At 40.9% G+C, this 18139-nt stretch overlaps 1 protein-coding gene across 5 annotated transcripts in view; it reads right to left on the minus strand.

The window, feature by feature from the left end:
* DCC (DCC netrin 1 receptor) overlaps positions 1-18139 on the minus strand; it is a 1226177-nt gene that overhangs the window by 156833 nt on the left and 1051205 nt on the right. For all 5 annotated transcript variants that reach the window (XM_070452514.1, XM_070452512.1, XM_070452511.1 and 2 more), the window contains one exon: positions 3950-4045. In XM_070452514.1, coding sequence (XP_070308615.1) covers positions 3950-4045 — 96 coding nt within the window. The remainder of the gene's footprint in view (positions 1-3949; positions 4046-18139) is intronic.

The following is an 18139-nucleotide window of genomic DNA, read 5'->3' on the forward strand; positions in this document are numbered from 1 at the left end:
CATCACTGTTTTCTAATGAATTATTTAGTAGTTTACTGGGCTGTGGTCTTTGGAGCAAAATATAAAATCTGAAAAGAAAAACAGAACAAAAGGAAGACCAAAAAAAAAAAAAAAAAGAGAGAGAGAGAGAAATGTGTGTTTAAAATTTAATGACAGAGCCCAGGCTTTTCATATTTCCTTTGATGTGTCTTCTTATTAAGGGCTCCTTTAAACCCGAATGGATTTATGAGATGATGAAGGGGCAGCTGAAGACACTGCAGCCTCTAGGAGGATCCCAATCAGTCATCAGGCTGGTACATCAGTGGAACATTCTGGCAAAACTAAAGCAGGGGCTATCTTCACTTGACTTATTTCTATTCTTAGCTGACTTAAAGAAGAATGTTACACACAGCGCAGGACTACTCTCAACCACAAACTCTTTGTAGATCAACTTGTATTCATGTTATCCTATCTGTTGTTTCTTTGCTTAACCTAGTTTTGTTGAAAAACTATACTAACTTTATCGTTTTTCATAGATACCCCATATAAGGTTTTCAAAAGTAGTGATTTTACTTTAAGCAATAGTAATAATTCTGCTATTTCTGGCTTTTAGAAAATGATGTTTTTCATAAACTTCTTGTTGAGTTTCTCAGAGTCTCAGTTCCAGAATGCATCCATAAATTTCAAGCAATGCTGTTTTTTGATATATACCTATGAACTTATGTAATTCAAAAATTTCTACCCTGGCCAAGTTTTTCTTGCTTATTTTGGAGGAATTTTTTTTTTCCAGGCATGGCTTGACATTCTATTTGCCACTTCTTCCATAGCTGTGCTAATGCAATAGCCATAGTTACACGGACAATTTCACTTTAAATTAATTAAAATTAAATACAATTAAAGAGTCACTTATTGTGTTGCACTAGCCAATTTCAGATGTTCAACAGCCACACGAGCCTTGTTTCTGCCATACTGGATAGTACAGTCACAGCCGGTATTTCTAACAAAGCAGAACTTGTTAGTAGGTAGCAAGCACTGCTCTAAATATATGCTACATATATTGCTAATTATCTTTCTCTCTCAGGTCAGAAACTGAGTAGTTGAATTAAATAAATTATTTTGCTGCCAAAGAACTCTTGTTTATGGTTTTTTTTCTTAACCATTTGCAGTGGTGATATTCAAAAGAGTGGGGGAAAAAAAGACAAAAACACAACATATAGCTTTAAACCTTTTGCTAAAAAGAAAAACCAATTCAATTCCCAATAGTTGTTTTGGTAAGAACATATAAGTGTTTTAGTCAATATACTAAAGCTCAAAACAAGTTTTTAAAAATAATACAATTTTATATCTGGATTGTACTTCATTTAGACATTTATGAAACAATTGAAAATACAAATTCAAACAATGCATCTCATTATTCGCCTGTTCTCATCCCATTTCCAGGCTCAAAATGTCTTATTCTTGCAACAATATGAAATAAAATTGCAAAAAAATAAAATAGAAGTGCAGCAAAACAAGTACAGTCTTAACCTGCGCTTTTGACCCAGTGAAACTTTCCTTGGTTGTAATGCTGATACATTCAGAATGAGATGCGGTCCAGAGTGGACCAGCATCTATGAACACATCCATGTGGGAAACACCATAGCTGGACACTCCAGCCTGATGCATTTACTGCCTCTGAGCTTTATTATTATTATTACTTTATGTTTGTCTCTTCCAGGGCTGCTCACGGGAGTGCTGTGCAGAGGCTCAGAGACCAAAAATGTCTTCTAAGTATCCCTAAGACACCCTTACTGTGATAGTTTCCTGCTGAACCTAAACCTTTGATTCTGTTTATTTGTTCTTTGTTCTCCATGGTGTGTGAAAACACAACAAAATAAGTCTGCCACATCTGGACAGGGATGTGGAAAGAGTTGGTTTTATTCATCCTCTCCAAGCCCTTACTGGCTTTTCCTCAATCAGAAAATCCCTCATACGCTTTTCAATTCTCAGTGTTATTTCATTTCCCAGATCCATTAGGATTAGTCATAGCAGGAAAAAAATGGTCTTATGGATCACTGGTATTCTAGAAACCACTCTGGGGATGCCATATGCTAAGAATTAAAGAATGACAACAAATGTTAAGGGAAAAGAAGTTAATAACACCTCAAACAGTTTTCTGAGCAATTTATCTTCAAGTTATCTGAACTCTATCTCTATTATAACTAGTTTCTGCTCAAAAATGGATTTTGGGGGTCATCTTTGTGTTCTTTCCTTGTGGTCTTCAGTTTTGGTAAAAAAAAAACTATGAGTTCTAAAAGATTGATCATGGTACAATTTTGTTTGACCTGATCATGAGCTCAAATTCATATCGAGGACATTTTTAACCATCTTTTACCCTAGGCAGGAAAGAGCTGACTTAATGAATAAACATATGGGAAGCACTAGCTCAGCCAAAGTGGTTGCTATCGCTCAAAGGAATTTTGGCAGAATAAGAGAATAAGAGGAAGTAAAAATCCCAGACACTGTTCACCATGTTATCTCATGGTTTCCATTCTGGCCTCTATTTGCCTCATATCTCTGTATTTAGACACAACACTTTTGAAAGTAAATGTTCTCTAGGGTAATAGTTATTATTTACCTGTTTTGGGGAGTCAGAGTCCCTCTGGTAATGCAGTGCAAGATATATAATGTCTCCATGAATAAATTAATATATTGATAGCCACCCAAGCTTTTGCATACCACTTCACACTGAGCACAAATGTTAAAACTAGCAGCCAAAGATTCAAGGAGACTCTGGAATAATATCCATGGTTTAAAAGGAAATTTGGTGGAAATCAGTAAAGTGATGGTATGCTGTGAAAACCATCACATAACAACTGCAAATCTGGTTTACAACTGTATACTCTCAAGACAGTTTCTGAATGAAACTTTCGCATTTGGAAAACAAACTGTACAAGGTTCACATAAATGTAGGTGGTAGTCGAAGTCACAGGACCCCATCATTTACTGGAGGTTCATTTATTCCTAGCTGCCAGGACGCATACTCAGGCACCCCAGTAACTTCCTACTAAATCCTGCTCCTTTGTATCAGATCCTTTGTTGTCAGTAAGGTGAAAACAGCTGGTAAGTTGAATGAACTTTGAGGATTGTGGGTTTTGAAAGGATCAAAGGATACATTAAAAAGATGGAATTCCTGGGTTTTGCTTTCACATTTCATACATATGGCTATTGCGAGTGGTCATGTGACTCTGAGTCATGTGACTGGGTCATGAGCAAGCCTCACAGAGGTACACATGTTACTTGTTCTGTTTCTGAGTAGGTCCAGCCTTATTCACAAACAGTCTCCATAAATGACCGAGATCTTGCTTTCTAACCCACCCCTTTCTCTTTTCATTTTGTTGAGCCCTGTTTCTGTCCTGTGCCTCCTCTAAGGTCCAACTCACATAACAATTCCCAGAAGTAATAAGCCTCGAAGCAGCCAATTCTTTCAGTGCCTACAGGCCTTGGGCACTGTTGGGGTGATGACCTGTTGGCCCAGCTCAGAAAGAAACTCCCGTATGACTCAGCCTAGTCCAAACCAGCCCCACGAGGGCAATTCATGCTTGTCAATATCAGCCTGAAGGACCCTCGGCAGTGAAGCAGGTGTCCATTCAGGCACCTGGACACCCTCCTGCCTACACTGAACTGACTTGAAATAAGCTGCCCAGAGGAATGAACAATGGTGTCAAGACACCAAAGTATGAAGCTACTGGAAAAAAATAGAGAGAATAAGGGATCTACATTCTCTAAGTCCATGTACTAATTTATAGACTGAACTCCCCTCACAATTTTGATAACCCCCAAAATAATAAATTGTGCGTGTATATATACACATAAGGCTCGGACATGACTTCATACATTTTCTTCTTCATATTTTGTTTTGTTTCACTTTCATTTGTTGTTCTCACAACTCAAATTCCTTGTCAAAAATAGATTAACTATTTCAGCTTACCTGTGATAGACCGGGTGGTAGCACTTTCATAAAGAGGAACTCCTTCTCCTGCATTGTTAAAAGCTTTTAGGGAGATGACATAATGGGAACTTGACTCTGGAGGAAAACAGAGGGGAAAAAAAATGTACGTGTGGGTTTATTTAATGTGCTGCAATACTCAGGATAAACATTTTCCTGAAATCAAACTGAATATAGTCAATTAAGCAAACAGTTGAAAAATGAGTGAGCTTGATTCTGGGAAGAAGACAGCAGTGGTGGCAAAATAGTTTTTTGATCTTCCTGAACCTCCAGGTAAAAAGAGACAGAAAGACTAGATAGATAACCAAAGGCATTGAGACTTTTATGACAAAATGAGGTGATGGGGTCTACATGTTCACATCCTAAAATACCAGTGGACCACTGGTACCATCCACTAAGGCCCTTAGAACCCACACATCATTAGTATCTGTGGGAGAGAAATTATAGGGAAACATCAATCCTGAAAACAGAGTAATTATAAAATAACTACCAGGTAATGCTATTAATAGAAAGTTCAATAGACCAGCTTGAGAATAGTAAATATGAACACTTGAAACTGACAAACTCTCCTTGCAGGACAGGGTTCACACTGGGGAAAAACTGTTGAAAATATATTTAAAATTTGTGAGTAGGTCAGGAACAACAGACATGAAGAGAAAGTACAGATCAATGTAGGAGAGAGGAATAGTCTTGAAAACTTGGAAAGCAAACTGCCATATTTTTAGTGTGCACCAGGGTTTGGCCAACTTTTCTGTAAGAGACCAAGAGAGTTTATGTAGCTTTGCAATCCACCTAGTCTCGGTCACATACTCATTTATGTTTGCTTACAATTCTTCAAAAGTACAAAAAGCATTGTTAGTTCAGTGATTCCCAAACAAAAATAGGACCTGGATCAGATTTGACCCACAGGCTACAGTTCCCTGAGCCCTGAGCCTGGTGTAAGAAAAACAAGAGGACAGGGAGCTCTGTGTGTTTACAAAAGCTATTTGAATTTCTGGGCATGCAGGGAAACAAATCTCATAAAAGTAAGCACAAAAATTTCTGTTGAGGTTAAGTTTCTTACAAAATAAAATGAAGACACTATCATACCTCCAGACGAGTACACAAAAAGAGGATCAAAAGTACATAAGAAAAATACATCAAACCTGCAATTTGCTATTCCAAAGTGAGATAAGTAATGTTAAGAAAATAAAATGCCAGAGATGCAAGAGTAACATAAATCAGAATGATTAAAATTTAGAAATGAGGTGGCATATTTCAAGAAAGAATTATATTTAAGTAAAGAAGTAATTTTAGAAAGTGCAACAAGGTGAATAAATAAATGCAATAAGGAGAAAACAAAAACAAGAGTAAAATAAGAAAAAGTAAAGAAAAATGCAGGAAAAAGTGACAAATATTACAGCACACACAACACACACTCGAGAAGGAAGAACTTAACACGGGAGTAATAGTTGTCCTTGAGGAAAAAAAATCAAAGAAAGGGAACAGAACAAATGCACAGAAAAAAATGCAATTCAAGAAATTTTTGCTGACTTAAAAAATCTTTTAGGTATGTGGACAAAAAGAATACATGATTTATAAAGGGGAACATTAAATTATTATCAGACTTTTTGACAGCATCGTTTTGTGCCAGAAGAAACTGAAGTGATTTGAGACACTCAAGGTAAGAAAATGTGTTTCAAGGATTTCACAGTCAAAAAAAGTTAACTTTAAGTATAAAGGGCTGTTATAACAGTTTGATAACACCCAAAGTGTTATCAACTTGCAAGGAATCAGGAAATATTGTTCCCCTGATCCTGAGAACCACTGGAAAATGAGCCTTAGATATTTAAAGTGACTGGAGAGATACTGATCTAATAGCTAACTGAAGAACAATAAATTTAATGAACTAAGACTAATTGAGGGTTAAAAGGAGAAATTTTATTTTGCAACACTACATGTTCTGATAGTGTCCCCATATTATAATCATAAGACAAAATTAAGGGAGAATGAGGATAATATATATAGAAACATTTTAATAATTATTATTGATGGTGAAACTATTATTAATGTTATTCTGATACTAATACAATATGAGATAGAGCAAATGAGAAATCATGAGAAAGTCTAATTCTGTTATACCCTATGTCCTTCAGATTGGGATCCCTGGTGTGAACAAGGACACACATATGTAAAGGACATACACATGTAAAATAGAAGAGATGAAGTATTGTGTTCCTAAAATGTAATTGAAAAAAAAAAACAGTTTAAATGCAAAGGTATTTTATCTCTAATTCTGTTCACTGAAAACATCTAGAAAAAGTGACTTAGTGACACAGGGATCTCTTCACCCAAACTGAGATTCTGAAAAAAATATCTTTCGCACTGCAAGGAACAAAGGCTTCTTGGCGAACTGGCTGATTTGTAGTCTAAGGCAGAAAGCATAGCAATTGAGCCTGAAGCATCCTGACATCCCAAATAGAAAGGAAACCATCAAAGAATAACAGGATTGTGTCAAATTGATTCAGAAGTCAAGATGGAAGTGCTTCCACAGAACCAGAGATGAGGACAAAGTTGCAATGAAATTAAACTTAACAAATACACGTGAATGTATGAATTCACAGATATTTTAAAGAATAATAAGAGTTGGTCATTTCTGAATTGGACAGGGTAGCAAACTACTATCTTCAAGTCCAGGTAATGAGCCAAATGTTTAGCATGACCTTCTTAAACAAACTCTACCAGTGTGCAACCAAACAGTATATGAAGGGTGTATCCTATTATAACAGTATTCCAACTAATAAGAAACATGCAAATATCACTTTTTCAGCACCAATGAACAAACTACACATTAAGAATTCATGATTTCTAAGATAAAACAGAGAATCTAGACATTATATACCTAATGAAATAGGGCATCTCAGGTGGTGCTAGTGGTAAAGAACCCGCTTGCCAATGCAGGAGACATAAGAGATGGTAGTTTGATCCTTGGGTCGGGAAGATCCCTGGAGAAGGAGATGGCAACCTGCTCCAGTATGCCTGCCTGGAGAATCCCATTGACAGAGGAGCCTGGTGGGCTACAGTCCACAGGGCTGCAAAGAATTGGACATGACTGAAGCAACTTAGCATGTGCACCACAATGAAATAAACAGTATACTACCCTCTAGTCTGGCTGAAGGGATCAAACCTACTTGGTCTGATCAAGCTTCTGGATCCAATGGCCAATTTGCAGAAAATACAGCCAAGAAACAGGGTGAACTCTAACTTAAAATAATTCCTGAAGTCATACATTGGTTGCATGTAGTTTTCTGTGTCTGTGTTTGATTTTACAACAGCCTTTAAAATGAATGAATTTATCTCTGACAGTGGTCTTTGAAAACTGATTAGATGGAGTTTTCTTCATGAAATTTTTATGTGACCTAAATATTTGCCTTAAAGACTTGACATTCCAAACCACAATGACACAAGAACCACAATACAACAAGAAGAATAAAATAAAATTACATTTAATGCAGTCAAAGGGCTTCCAGTCAGCAACTGCTTCGCATAAAGAGGAAATATTTATTTTTTTTAGATTTATGTTGTCAACCTGATTTACCAAAAAAAAAAAAAGTAATTAGTCAACAAGTGTTAAACGCTGTTGGAGATAAAAGAATATATGGAAAGGATGGACCTCTCTTGCCAGGTTATAATCATAATTCTGGCCAGAAAACACAATGAAAAAGTATATAAAATTAAGCAAAAAGGCATGTCATACAATGTATGAATGCTACATGAGTGTAGAGGCCTGAAAACTTAGTGAGGGATTATCTCATTAAGGATTTATCAGACTTTGAATTAGGACTGAAGGGCATGGGTGGGATTTAGAGATAGAAGGATGGTCATGAAAAGCTTGAAAAGCTTTGAAAAGCCTTGAAAAGCTTAGCAGTGGCCAAAGGACTGGAAAAGGTCAGTGTTCATTCCAATCTCAAAGGGCAGTGCCAAAGAATGTACAAATTATCATACAATTTTGCTCATTTCGCATGCTAATAAGATTATGCTCAAAATCCTTCAAGCTAGGTTTCAACAATATGTGAACCAAGAACTTCAAGATGTACAAGCTGAGTTTAGAAAAGGCAGAGGAACCAGAGATCAAGTTGACAACTTCTGCTGGATCACAGAAAAAAAGCAAGAAAATTCCCCCCAAAAACGTGTATTTCTGCTTTGTTGATTATGAGAGAGCCTTTGTGTGGATCACAACAAACTGTGAAAAATTCTTCAAGAGATGGGAATACCAGACCGCCTTAGAAACCTGTATGCAGGTCAAGAAGCAACAGTTAAAACCTTACATGGAACAACAGACTGGTTCAAAACTGGGAAAGGAGTATGATAAGGCTGTATTGTCACCCTGTTTATTTCACTTATATGCAGAGTACATCATGCGAAATGCTGGGCTGGAGGAAGCACAAACTGGAATCAAGATTTTCCGGAGAAATATCAACAACCTCAGATATGCAGTTTATACCACCCTAATGGCAGAAAGCGAAGAGGAATTAAACAGCCTCTTGAAGAGAGTGAAAGAGGAGAAGGAAAAAGCTGGCTTAAAATTCAGCATTCAAAAAACTATTATCATGCATCCGGTCCCATCATTTCATGGCAAATAGATGGGGAAAAAGTGGAAGCAGACAGATTTTCTTTTCTTGGGCTCCAAAATCACTGCAGATGGTAACTGCAGCCATGAAATTAAAAGATGCTTCCTCCTTGGAAGAAAAGCTATGATAAGCTTCAGTTCAGTTCAGTTCAGTCACTTAGTCGTGTCCGACTCTTTGTGACCCCATGAATCACAGCACGCCAGGCCTCCCTGTCCATCACCAACTCCTGGAGTTTACTCAAACTCATGCCCATCGAGTCGGTGATGCCATCCAGCCATCTCATCCTCTGTCGGCCCCTTCTCCTCCTGCCCCCAGTCCCTCCCAGCATCAGGGTCTTCTCCAATGAGTCAGCTCTTCGCATCAGATGGCCAAAGTATTGGAGTTTCAGCTTCAGCATCAGTCTTTCCAATGAACACCCAGGACGGATCTCCTTTAGGATGGACTGGTTGGGTCTCCTTGCAGTCTAAGGGACTCTCAAGAGTCTTCTCCAACACCACAGTTTAAAAGCATAAATTTTTCGGTGCTCAGCTTTCTTCACAGTCCAACTCTCACATCCATACATGACCACTGGAAAAACCATGGCCTTGACTAGACGGACCTTTGTTGGCAAAGTAATGTCTCTGCTTTTTAATATGCTGTCTAGGTTGGTCATAACTTTCCTTCCAAGGAGTAAGCGTCTTTTAATTTTATGGCTGCAATCACCGTCTGCAGTGATTTTAGAGCCCCAAAGAATAAAGTCTGACACTGTTTCCACTGTCTCCCCATCTATTTCCCATGAAGTGATGGGACCGGATGCCATGATCTTAGTTTTCTGAATGTTGAGCTCTAAGCCAACTTTTTCACTCTCCTCTTTCACTTTCATCAAGAGACTCTTTAGTTCATCTTCACTTTCTTCCATAAGGGTGGTGTCATCTGCATATCTGAGGTTATTGATATTTCTCCCGGCAGTCTTGATTCCAGCTTGTGCTTCCTCCAGCACAGCGTTTCTCATGATGTACTCTGCATATAAGTTAAATAAGCAGGGTGACAATATACAGCCTTGATGTACTCCTTTTTCTATTTGGAACCAGTCTGATAAGCTTAGACAACATATTAAAAAGCAAAGACATCACTTTGCCAACAAGCGTCTGTACAGTCAAAGCTGTGGTTTTTCCAGCAGTCATGTATGGATGTGAGAGCTGGACTATAAAGAAGGCTGAGGGCTAAAGAATTGATGCTTTCGAACTGTGGTGCTGGAGAAGATTCAAGGAGATCAATCCAGTCAATCTGAAAGGCAATCAATGCTGAATACTCACTGGAAGGACTGATGCTGTAGCTCCAATACTTTGGCCACCTGATGTAACAAGCTGACTCACTGGAAAAGACCCTGATACTGGGAAAGATTGGAGACAAAAGGAGAAGAGGGTGGCAGAGGATGAAATGGTTAGATAGCATCACTGATTCAATGGACACGAGTCTGAGTGAATTCTGAGAGAGAGTGAAGGATAGGGAAACCTGGCGTGCTATAGTCCATGGAGTGGCAAAGAGTCAGACACGAACAGCAAGGACAAAAGAATAAAATATCTCAGAGAAAAGATGGGTCAGATTGAAAATACAGTTAGGGAGATCATCAAAACGCTTTCTATTAGGAAAAATATACTTTATAGTTATTAGAGTGAAGCCATTATCTGATTTCAAACATATATAAACTAAAATGTAAACATATTCGATTCAAACCACATCAAATTACTTCTTTTGGGTGAAATTGCATTTAATTTACCAATATACATATACTATATATTTGTGTTTGTCTATATATTTCTTTTGGGGTTTCCCTGGTGGCTCAGAGGTAAAGAATCTGCCTGCAGTGCAGGAGAAGTGGGTTCGATGCTTGGGTTGGGGAGATCTCCTGGAGGAGGAAATGACAATGCACTCCAGGACTCCTGCCTGAAAAATTTCATGGACAGAGGAACCTGACTGATGGCAGTTCATGGGGTTGCAAAGAGTCAGACACATCTGAGCAACTAAACAATAATACATATTTCTTTATTAGGAGAGTGAGAGAGAGATCAGGAATGCCAAACTTACAGGCTTAGAAGTTAGAATTTTATTTTTGTTTTCAAACCTGAGAGAGGGAGGGAGAGAATGGTAGAAATATTTGGCTATAGTGTCAAAGACAATATGGCCCAGAGGATCCTGGACAGGAATTCATTTAAGTATTAATAATTCATCAAAGGAGAGGGGCCAGCACTCGGTTTCAGGGTGTTACTAGCCTATGGAGAGCAGGCTCAGAGTTGTCTGAGTTTTCTGGAAATACAGAGTTTTATGGGAAATCCACAAATTTTCAAATGCTGGCAAATGATTTAAATAAAGAAAATAAACTTGTGCTGGCAAAACAAAATCATATACCTCTGAACTGAATCCAGGTCTGTGGCCCCTTGTCTATAACCTGAGATGCTTAGAACTCTAGCTCTTTGTTCTCCTAGCGAACATGTTTTCTGCGGTACTTTACTAACTCTCCTGTGTGCTTGTGTGAATGAATGACACGCCCCGCGCGACGCAAGTGAGGAGCCCTGCTCTGCAGTTCCGCGGTGACCTCACAGGGCTCACGGCAGAAACCTGTCGGCGGTATATACCGACTTGCCAATGACCTTCCTTGGTGGCTCAGACGGTAAAGCATCTGCCTACAACGCAGGAGACCTGGGTTCAATCCCTGGGTTGGGAAGATCTCCTGGAGAAGGAAACGGCAACCCACTCCCGTATTCTTGCCTGGAAAATCCCATGGATGGAGGAGCCTGGTGGGCTAGTCCATGGGGTCACAAAGAGTCAGACAAGACTGGGTGACTTCACTTTCACTTTCACTTTCCTTAGTCAAGATATCAACAGCAATCAGGTTCTACGATAACCAAGTAAAAACTATAAGATGTGAAAAGGGGGATAAGCATGAAATAATAAAGCAGGTGTCCTTTATGCAAGGCTATTGGATACACTGGTTTTCCCCAGACCACTCTAATTTAGACTGGAATTCAAGGTGAGGAATGTCTGATCTGAGCTCTGAATTTCCCACTCAGGGTTAATGCTGAAGTGTCCCCGCGGTCAGTCTCATCCACGTTACACTGAATTCGCGCCTTCCCCTCTCTGTCACTACCTCCCAGCTGCCCAATTTACACCTCTTCAGGGCACGTACTCCTTAAAAGTCTCCGGAGCATTACTGCACAAGTGGCTTTCAGTTTTGGAAATAGACATTATTTCTCTCTCTCTCTCTTTTTTTTTTTTTTTAAGAATAAAAGTACCATAACGGATTCATTCTCATTTTCCTGCCTCAAATTTTTGTCTCAATTTGAATTACAAGAGCATGTGTACCTCATTTAGCTGCTGTCTGGCTCCTGAGCAGTATTCATCATTTCTTAATCTCCCCCGCAGTAAAGGTGAGCTCACTGTCCTTTCAATACCGACTCTTGCTAATACTGACAGCCATGAAGTGTCTAGTAAGTCTCTGAGCAACGACAGTGCCTTCCACGCCATGTCCACCTATGGGAGAGGGTACGCTCACAAAGAGGATGGAGTTTTATCATTTACCAGCTGTTGGATTAATGAGCTACACTGAGCGCTAAATTCCACAAATCCTAACCATGGTGTGTACACCTTGAGGGTGAGCTTCAGTTCAGTTCAGTTCAGCTCAGTCACTCAGTCGTGTCCAACTCTTTGCGACCCCATGGACTGCAGCATGCCAGGCCTTCCTGTCCATCACCAACTCCCGGAGTTTATTCAAACTCATGTCAATTGAGTCGGCGATGCCATCCAACCATCTCATCCTCTGTCGTCCCCTTCTCCTCCCACCTTCAATCTTTCCCAGCATCAGGGTCTTTTCCAATGAATCAGTTCTTCTCATCCAAGTATTGGAGTTTCAGCTTCAGCATCAGTCCTTTCAATGAATATTTGGGACTGAATTCCTTTAGGATGGACTGGTTGGCTCTCCTTGCAGTCCAATGGACTCTCAAGAGTCTTCTCCAACACCACAGTTCAAAAGCATCAATTCTTCAGTGCTCAGCTTTCTTTATAGTCCAACTCTCACATCCATACATGACTACTGGAAAAACCATAGCTTCGATTAGACGGGCCTTTGTTAGCAAAGTAATGTCTTTAAGTGATCAAGCTTAAATTTAAATAAAAAGTGGCGATGGCTTATTCTCAGGAAAGGTAAGCAGATGTTCAGCAGAGTTGCTACTGATAAAGGAACAGTGCTGGAGCTACGGGTCTTTAAGTCATTTAAATCTAGTATGTTGCTGTTTTCAGTTGGTAACTTGAGCATCAGGTAAGTTCGCTGACATTTCTAAAGTAACACAGAGCTACCCAGGAAATAAAAGACCTAAGACAGCTTCATATCCCCTTTTTCAAGAAGCTTCTCGTTATGCCCTTCACACTCTCCCTGCTAACGTCTTTTGGGCCTTCTCTGGCCTCTGTACAGCGCTTTTGTCAAACTGCATCTGGATCTCCCGAGGAAGCAATAGGATCTGTTTAGGGCCCCATCAAGCTTTAAACAATATTGAATCAGCTTCAACATCAATAATTGTATCATTCAGTTATTTGTTGCTTCCCCGTAGCTCAGACAGGAAAGCATCCGCCCACAAGGCAGGAGACCTGGGTTCGATCTCTGGGTCGGGAAGATCCCCTGGAGAAGGAAATGGCAACCCACCGCAGTATTCCTGCCTGGAGAACCCCATGGACAGAGGAGCCTTGCAGGCCAGAGGCCACGGGGTAGCAAAGAGTCGGACACGACTGGGCACCGACACTTTCACTTTCGGTTATTAGTGGACATAGGACTATATTGCTTTGAGCTCCGTTTACATTGTGACGGAGGCATTTCATTTAAGGGTGTACTCAAGGGAAAAGATGCTGTGAGATGCGGAGCAAGGGAGAAGGAGGGTTTGTGTTTCCGCCCCACACAAAAGAATGTCATTTGTGAGTTTACCACTAGAGGGCAATGTGGAGCTATTTTTCTGCACATGCTCAGAGCTCAACTTTAAAAACAAGTATTCACAAAAGAATTGCCTAGAATTGCTCCCTCTTTAGACACATCAAATGAATTAAACACATTTAATATTATCATAATGAATTCAAATGAATTAATCATTAATTATGCTCAGACCCCATTGTTCGGGAATACATTTAATGACAATTATGAGAGTAAATTTATTTTTTTGGATTTGCTAAAATGTTATAGATATTTAGGCTTGAAAACATGTCAATTGCCTCTGAAAAATGATGTACAGCAGTATTCTCTCATTTTAATTTACTCTGACTGAATCGTACTGAGATAACATGAATTCTGGTGGATGTCCATGGGGATTATTTTTAATTATGGATATTCTGAGTGATTCCACAGATTTCAAATTATTGATCAGATTTATATCATCATTTGGTCAACATTTCCTATACAATACATCACATTGGGATAAAGAAAGATAAAAATGTACTTAATAACTCTTTGAGCATCCAAAACAGATGGCTTCTGGCCAGTATCTCATTTGTGGCCAGCAAAAAAGGAAATAAATACACATTTATTGATTACAAGGCTTGGACAAGGAATGCGCTACAGGAAGACTTTTTGGGTCTTCTTCCCCACAGACTAGGTAGGTGAGAGAGCTGTTGTTCTGAGAGTTTTTGTTGAGGCTTGCCTGAAGGTAGTGAAATGCATGCATCTCACCGGGGCTGAGAGAATCAAATGACTTGCAGACAGCTCCTCGGGGGCTGGACCAAGACGCTGTGCTTAGTAACAAAAGCCGGTAAGAAGAACATCATTATTTTTAATTAATATTTGGTGTGAATTAAATGCCACCGGCATGTGCTAGATTGACAGCTCATAGACCTTTATTCATTACAGATTATGTACTTCGCTCAGCGGCCCCATCAATGCCAAGTGCTTGTCGGGGCCCAGTCTCCATGTCCCTACGTCTTTTGCCCTCTGTGAGCATTGCCAACAAGTCAATTAGAGAAAATTACAGTGGTAACTGTCTGCCCAGCGCAGATGCCGGCTCACTGCAGAGAACCAGGGTGACCCAATGCTCAGCGCAGAGGCCACAGGATCCCTGTCGGGGGGTAGATGTGACTGGACACCTCTGACCCCACTGGACCTGAACTGTTTAATTAAGGGTAATGGGTGGATAGCAAACATAGCCGATTGCACTGATCTCTTAAAAGGGCAAGCAATTCATATTTGAGAAAGATGCAATCTATGTAGTATATTTAATATTCAATTCTACCCCATCGTATACACCTGTTTGCAAATTTAATTAACAACTAATCTAACTAGCATCCTTTGAGGGTTTTCTTCCTTCCTTCTTTCCTCCTTTCCTCTTTTTCTTTTCTAGGAACACTATCCAGAGAATAGTCAGATGATAACATCACTGGCTCATTAACCAGTCTTACTGGTACCAAACGGCACATTCTGGAACCTACAGGCTCATTTAAAATGAACCCAAAGAGACTGTGCGACAAAACCTCTCACTTACATATTTGTTATTCTTTGTCTATTCCTCTGTTTCTTTGCTCATCAATGATCATGCAACATCTTGTGTGTGTAAGGATAAGGTTATAAGTTTTCTAGGGTATGTAAGGATTGAAACAAACAAGTCATTCTTTGCCTGTCTTTTAATGGAGAAGCTACGTTGAGCGAAAGTGTTCTGGAATCAGCAAGGCTGTGTGGAGAAGATGGCAGTTTTGCTGACTCTTCCGATGAAGAAAGGTTGAGGAGAGAGAGTGAAAGAAGCAAATACAAGTAAACCAGGCAAGGTGGTTGTAGAATCATGCGTGTTGGAGTGAAGAACCAACAGTTTCCTCTCCTCCTCCTTTTTCTCCCTCTCCCCCCGCCCTCCCAGTAATAGTATTAGTTGGATGTCTAATTAGGCATTAGACATTCATTCACTAGAGTAAGTCCCCTACATATGAACCTCTAAGATATGAACCTCTAAGCTGCGAACTTCAAAGGTGTGCACAGGCATCCGCATGTCCAGTCACGTAAGTTAGTTCCTGTGTCCAGCGTGCATTGTCACGTGCGTGCATCCTCTACCAGCGGCTGTGCTTTTGCGGACTTTAGTGTACAAGTACCGCACAGACAGCAGTGGTACAGTATCTTTATTTAAGCCCAGCATGTCTGGACACAAGTGTAAAAGCAGCGCTGATGTAGCTGGTACTGCTAAGGAGTGCCGAGCGATAATGATGGAAACAAAAGTGAAAATAATTGAGGGAGTGGAGCGAGGTGAAGAGCTGGAGCTAGGTCTGCAGGAGGACTTCACGCTGTGCCTCACGGGCCGCTTCCTAAGGAAGCCCTGATGGAACTGCAGGCCCGGAGAAAGGACAGAGAGAGACAAGAGGAAGAAACAAGCAACTGGAGAGATTCATGATGCAGGAAAGGGCAAGGGGATCTTCTTTATTCGAGGAGGCACTGTGAAATGCTGAGGCCCAGGACCTGAGCGTTGAACGGTGCTCGGTGCATGAAGGTTGCAACAGCCGTTCGGGATGCAATCCAGGGCTACCACATCATCTACAGTGAGAAGAAGATAGAGCTACTACCCAGACATTGCTAGGTCAGGTTTCCAAGAGGGTGGATAGAACCGAATCCAGGAAGGAAGCTATGCTGTCACATCAGAAGTGAGTGAGATCGCAGCTCGTCCTCCGGCTCCTGTCATTGAGGACCCTTCAGCTCCACCGTTTCCACCCTCTCTCCCCACTCCTGTCGTGACTCTTCTTGCCTGGTCGCTGGATGCCAGCCCCTGCGTGCCAGCCCCTACATGCCAGCCACTGTACGCTTCAGGGTGCTGCACCATAAGATTAAAGATGCTTCATTTTTTGTGTTTGTTTTTTTTTGTGCCCTATTTGTGTGAAAAGTAGTATAAACCGACAGCCGGTTGTATTAGCTGGGTATCTAGGCTCACTGTGTTGGACTCAGGCACAAACTGGCCTTCAGAACACACTCTCGGAATGCAGTTCCTTTGTGTGTAGGGGATTTCCTTCACCTCCTATCCTTTATTTAATCCTCCCCTCAATCCAGTGTCTGGCATATAGGAGGTACTCAGCAAATATCTGTTGAGTGGATAAACGATCACCCCTTTTTGTAGGTAAGCAGGAGAATTTTTAACTCCAAAGCTCAGCCCTTTATTCTTGTCTTTTATTGAATAAAGAGATGGTGAGTGGAATAACATTTTGAATAAATTTCAAGCTGTGCTTTTAAAAATACTAATTCCCCAGAAGCAGGTAGTCCATGGAAAGCTGTGTAAAGCGGGTCTACTTCAGAGGCTCCTGTAACTGTCCAGGCAAAGCTCACAGAGGCCTGGTCTCAGCGGGGAGAGCGGATGCCGAGTGAAGGGGGGCATGCCGGGGCCGCAGTGTGGAGGTACGTCTGGAGGGGCAATGAGGAGGGGCGAACCCGAGAGGGACCCCCAGGCCCTGAGGCTGAGAGTCAGAAGAAATCATTGCTGGGACGAGAAAACCGAGAAGGGAGAGAAAAACCCCTGCCTCTGCCGTGTTTGCTGGCATGCCAGGACAGGGAGGGAGGGACACCACAGACAGAACGCACGGGCTCCTCTGGGCTCGGGTCGCGGAGTGAGGATTGTGTGTGAGTAATCTGTAGTACGGCATATTCTTTCCTGAAGCCTCTGGGAAGCAGAGCATTCCTTCAGATATTCTTCTGAATAATCGTTTTCCTCTTTGTTTCCTACTGAAGTTACTAGCTCTCTTGGGGTTATTTAGGTTCAGACTGGAGATAGTGACCTGAACGTTGCTCAGTCGTGTCCGACTTTGTGACCCCGTGGACTATATACAGTCCATGGAATTCTCCAGGTCAGAATACTGGAGCGGGTAGCCTTTCCCTTCTCCAGGGGATCTTCCTGGCCCAGGGATCGAACCTGGGTCTCCTGCATGGCAGGCAGATTCTTTACCAGCAGAGCCACCAGGGAAGCTCAGATGGGAGACAGTCTGCCTAGAATTGCTGGCTGTCTCTTGGTGAGTGCTACCGAAGGTGTGTGGTATTTTCAATCACATTTAAGAAAAGCAGACATTCATGTGTGCTTTGACTTAAAAAAATAACTTTTCATCAGTTTTCTCAACAGTGTTACAGTGAAGTTAGGGCAGGGATGGTCACGCCCGTCTTAGTAATATAGAGACTGACATCCAGTTGCCATCATCTCAGCCAGAGAAGACCCAGGAAGACCTGACTCCCATGTGCCCAGAAACACCTCTCCACAGCACCAGGATGGGAAGGTCTGGGGTTTGCTCTGGACTGTTCTGCAGAGCAGGCTTTAGTCACCAGTTAGAGCAAAAAGAAACATCCGTCACCTCTTTGGTGGGTGAGGTAGGCTTTGGCAGCCAGCCCTCAGAGTCAGAGAAACAATTAAATGTTCAGATTATAAAGTGCCACAAACAGCTTACAAATGGGGCACTTAATGAAATGATTTCTCAGCAAAGCTTTACATCAGGAAATTACCAGAGACTGTATACAACCAAACACAGAAGTTTCCCTCTTTTCATTCACATTTCTCAGGGAAATAATGAGTGAAATAAAAGACCAAGGTGAAAATATTGTATG

This window comes from Odocoileus virginianus, chromosome 22 (genome assembly GCF_023699985.2).
Source record: "Odocoileus virginianus isolate 20LAN1187 ecotype Illinois chromosome 22, Ovbor_1.2, whole genome shotgun sequence".
NCBI classification, from domain to species: domain Eukaryota; kingdom Metazoa; phylum Chordata; class Mammalia; order Artiodactyla; family Cervidae; genus Odocoileus; species Odocoileus virginianus.